Source organism: Quercus suber, unplaced genomic scaffold (genome assembly GCF_002906115.3).
Source record: "Quercus suber isolate HL8 unplaced genomic scaffold, Cork oak 2.0 scaffold_81, whole genome shotgun sequence".
Taxonomy (NCBI): Eukaryota; Viridiplantae; Streptophyta; class Magnoliopsida; order Fagales; family Fagaceae; genus Quercus; species Quercus suber.
The window spans coordinates 1,535,300-1,540,033 of record NW_027069546.1 but is presented as its reverse complement, the minus strand read 5'-3'; the positions used below and the strand labels follow the sequence as shown (position 1 = coordinate 1,540,033).

General features: G+C 37.6%; 1 protein-coding gene across 1 annotated transcript; it reads right to left on the bottom strand.

The window, feature by feature from the left end:
* Nucleotides 1–2,572: 2,572 nt before the first annotated feature.
* LOC112038345 (putative UDP-rhamnose:rhamnosyltransferase 1) lies at nucleotides 2,573–4,437 on the bottom strand. Its single transcript, XM_024071154.2, is given in 3 exon segments — nucleotides 2,573–3,968; nucleotides 3,971–4,009; nucleotides 4,012–4,437. Coding segments are annotated over 3 exon segments (1,416 nt in total). The 5' UTR covers nucleotides 4,274–4,437; the 3' UTR covers nucleotides 2,573–2,853.
* Nucleotides 4,438–4,734: the final 297 nt, after the last annotated feature.

The window sequence follows — 4,734 nt, the reverse complement described above, 5'->3', positions numbered from 1 at the left end:
CCTCTCAAGTCAATTTAACATCTGATTGGACTCACTGACCTTAGGCCTTGGAATTTGGGCATTATTTTGGAACGGAGGCCCGAGTCGTAAGAAGTACAAAATGTGGTGCCTACAATAACAATGGTGTTTCTTTGCTTCTGGTCACCGGTGTGGTGACTGCCCAAGAGCCCTTGATGATAAAGTCAGATGTTGATTGAGAAAAACAATAATAACTGAGAGTGTATTTCAATGTGTATATGTGTACCTGTCTGTATCAATCTCCCTTTGCTTAGGTTCTAAGGTGGTTTATATAGATCTTTGACTTCTCTAATTGTTGGAGGCCCTCAATAGCAGTCTTAATGACTTTATGAGGTGATTGATTATCTTGCCAATGGTCATGTGTACTTGTGCATCCATTGGTAACGGCTTATGCATAACGCTCCGTTTGTTTCGATGTAAAATATTTACAGGAAAATATTTTTTACATTTTACAGTGTTTGTTTTAAAGTAAAATAATTGATCAAAAGTAAAATATTTCCTGTCAACTAAAACAACTAAGGCAAATTTTTGTAAAATATTTTACACTTGAAATATCGGTAAAATATTTTACATTTATTGCACTCTCTCAATCCCTATGCACTGCCTCTCTCTCACTTTTACGCTTTCTTAGATTTCTCTCCATAACCCAGCCCACCCTCAACCCTTCTCTCTCAGCCATCACCGGTTCCACCATCTTCATCACTACCCATCACCGGTTCCACCCTATTCGGCACCACCCATCACCGGCTCTCCCTTCATCGTTGCCACCCATCACCAGCTCCACGTCATTAGTGCCACTATCAATCTTATTCATTCTTTAAGATTATTTAGCTGGGTTTCTAAAGGTTGGGATATGGTGGGACTTGCTTTTAGTGGGTCAGAGGTCGATCTGGTGATCAAGATTGTACAGTTTTTGGTTGATTGATTTTGGGTCTTAGTTGTTTGAAGGATTTTGGGTCTCAATTGTTTGATCTAGTGGCTTGATGCACGGTGTGGGTGGGGTTGTTTTTCATGGGTCTTAATCTTTCTTTTTACTGGCAAATTTCAATTGTTTCTCTCTCTTTTTTTTTTTTTTTCTTTTTTGGGTAATTCAGGAAAATGAAGATAAAACTGCTTGCCTATTCAACAATGGTTCCACTCAATTAACTACATCATGGTGTAGGCATTTCTTTTAGAGTTAAAATAGTTGAAAATAAACCACAACTTGTTGCAACTAGAATTAAATATGGATGGAGATCAAGAAGAGCAGGGAGGGTTTGATTCTCAAATTGTTTCTCATTTCTCATGGGTGATCGTTGTTTTTCAGGATGATTGTGCAGATCTTGATTTTTTTTTTTTTTTTTTTTTTCGTGGGTTTGTGGCTTTGTATTTACCGATGATCCTCTAATAGTTCCAAATAGATTTCTCCGATTTTGTTGGTTGGATATGCATTGATCTGGTGGGCTGTGAGTTAGAAAAATGTTCACATTTTATGTTAAAAAATTTTTTGAAAATGATTTTCCTTGTTTGCAATCAAACACGGTAAAATGAAAATATTTTCAGTAAAATATTTTACATTTAAAAATATTTTACTTCAAAACAAATAGAGCGTTAAATGTGTAATTACGGCACTTTGATCGTCCAACGATACCCGCTTTAATCATCCAACTTTCCTGGGTCATCCAAAGGCGTTCCTAGACCACCCAAGCTGGTTCGACGATTAATGCAACAAGAAATAAAAGATGTAAATTTAGAAATCTGACCGTGGAAGAATCCAAAAAATAAATAAATTTGAGTGTACCAATACAGAATTTGCACCAACACCACTCCACCATTGCTCCAGCACTTATTCTTTAGTCAAGTAACAGCTCCCACTTCAAAAACAAAAAGCATTGACTGCACGGACTCCATCACCCATCGAGAGTTCCAACAAACAGAGTCAATTAGCTTGGTTAGTCTATCAAGAAACAGATTTCTTGTGGCACTCACCTAAGGAACTAAAAGGAGTAATAAACCGAAAAATCTTTTAATTAAGACATTAGATTAAAATGACCAATCACTATGGTGGCCGAGTAAGTAGTATTCCTAAGCAAGAGATATAATAAAAGTGGAACTGCGGAATTAATTCTATATGCCTAGTTGCTTCTGCTCCGATGCCAGTGAATCAAATATAAAATACAATTGATATCTTAATTTAAATTGAGATAAATGGGAGCGATAAGCGTGAAAGTATTTGGGTTGCAAGGGGATTTTTTCCTATAGAATTTTTGTGTGGTTATCATTTTTCTTTTAAAGAGCTTAAGTGGGTTAATCTCACAAAAAATTCTTAACGTTCATTTTTGTTCCTACAAATTAGGATATGAATTGTAAATATTTTAAAGTTTATTTTGTTCTTACAAATTAAGACGAGAACTTTAAGATACTCAAACTCTCTTATCCACTCCACTATCCCCATTCAGTACTCTATATCTTTTTGATATCTCAACTGCATGTTTGAACAAGTCAAATTCTACATAGTCAATCATGGCCAAACATTCAAATCTCATTATTCATAATTATCTTAATTATAACATACAATATTTTGATTTTTCATATAAAATAATATTTAACCGTTTCACACATTTTGGGTATTTGGCCGCATAATCCAACACATTTCATGCACTGCTTGAAGTTGAAGAGCAATGCATTATCTTGAATCTTGAACAAGATAAACAGGGATACAACTAGCTTGCTACAAACTTAAATCTAAGAGAATTATTTGAACTCCAAAATCTAAGAGGATTTTGCTTATTCATTATTGTTGCTACTGGCACATTTGAAAGGTCAGAAACCTCCTCTTTTTGACACGAATGATAATCACTCTATGTTGTGTGACCCATGTTTCAAATACTCAACAAACTGACCAATGTAGTGTTGCTGATGCAGATTCTCATCTCCAAATATGGCAGAGGCCTCCCTTGCACGAACTCTGAATGCCTCTCCTTCATCTGACACCATGGCCAGTCTCAGAGCATTGGCTATACCATCCCTGTTAAAGGATCCGTCCTTGCCTCTTTCTACTTCCACAGCCAAATGCTTATCCACCAAAAGACTTGCATTCAGAGACTGATCATAAACTAGTGGCAATACAACAAGAGAATGGCCAAATTGCAACGTCTCAATCACAGATCCCCACCCTGAATGGAACAACGACCCCCCAATAGATGGGTGAGCCAAAATTTCCATTTGCGGTGACCAGCCAAAACACACCATTCCCATGCTAGATGTTCGATTGCTAAAACCCAAAGGCAAAATGTCACTGTCATCAATAGCCCAAGTGGGTTTTCTCAGTGCCCACAGAAAAGGCACCTGAGAAAGCTCTAGCCCATAAGCAATCTCATAAAGCTGTTCCTTGCTCAGCTTGCACTCACTGCCAAACCCTACATACACAACTGACTTAGGATCTTGCTTATCAAGCCATTCGAAGATCTTCCTCCATGACTCATCATTGATTTTTGATGTTCCATCTGGTCTTTCAGGAGGGAGCAAACCCACTGAAATCACCGGCTTCGCCATCAATTTCTCGTGTAAATTCAAGTACTCACCTTCAAACTCCTTACAACTACGTATGGCGAATGCATTACATGAACGTAGAACCTTTGTAAGCCTAGCAGCATCACTCATGCCAGAAACACCGTCTGCGTATAGGCCAGAAAGTACAAAAGGCGCCTCATACTCCCGCCATCCTACAGAAGACGGAAAACTAACCCACTCCGGTGGCTTTGTTAGACTTTCTGGTGACCGCCAAGCTGGTGTTTGGTCAGAGAGAAATAAAAATCCTGGTGGCTTCCCCAAGAAAACTGAGGTAGCAGCAGACATAACAGTGAAGAACACAAGCCTGATATTATGGTCTTGGGCAATCTCGACTGCCCAATGAGGGAAAAAATCTATTATTATCCAATCTGGCAATTGATCTGCAATGAAACGCTTGAAGGAGTTTGCAGGAGATCATATGCAACCTTTAAGTACTCAACTTCTCTTGTGGAAAGTCAGTGGTGGCCTCAGACCCTTCTGTCAGGACCCCGTTTTGCAATGTGGGTAATGGAAACCCCACCAAATCTATAAAAGTTGCTAAATTTGGAGGAATTTTGGGAAGTCTTTGAATGTTTCTTGGGGTTGACACATAGGAAACATGGACTCCTGCTTTGGCTAAAGCAATGGAGAGCTGAAAAAAGGGTATCATATGGCCAAAGGCAGAAAATGGAAGCATCACTACATGAAGACGATCCCTCACCATTTCTTTTGGTATGAGATTTCCAAGATCTTATGCTAAGGGTTAGCTTATTTATTGCTTTGGGTAGAACATATTTTTACGTAGCTTAACTTTTAAACAAAATAAGGGACTGAAATAAATGCAATTGCACCGTACAATTCACCCGAGTCCCTCACATTTATATTTATATTTTTTTATCTTTACTTTTTTTTTTTTTCATTTTTTTTTTAATGCTTTAAATCTCAACTATCCATATCAATTGTATCAATTGCAATCTGATCTCAACCCAAAATAAGCTCGTAGAAAGTGCTACCTAAACAAAAGCTTTGATTGAGGCAGTTTTTATAAATTGCTATCCGACAACTGAATTCCGCACAGATAGGCAACCTTTAACCTTCTCATCAAAGAAGTTGTACCAAAATAATAATAATAATAATAAAAATTCTTGACCGTTAGTTGTGAATTATGATCCGTCTCTAAAATAT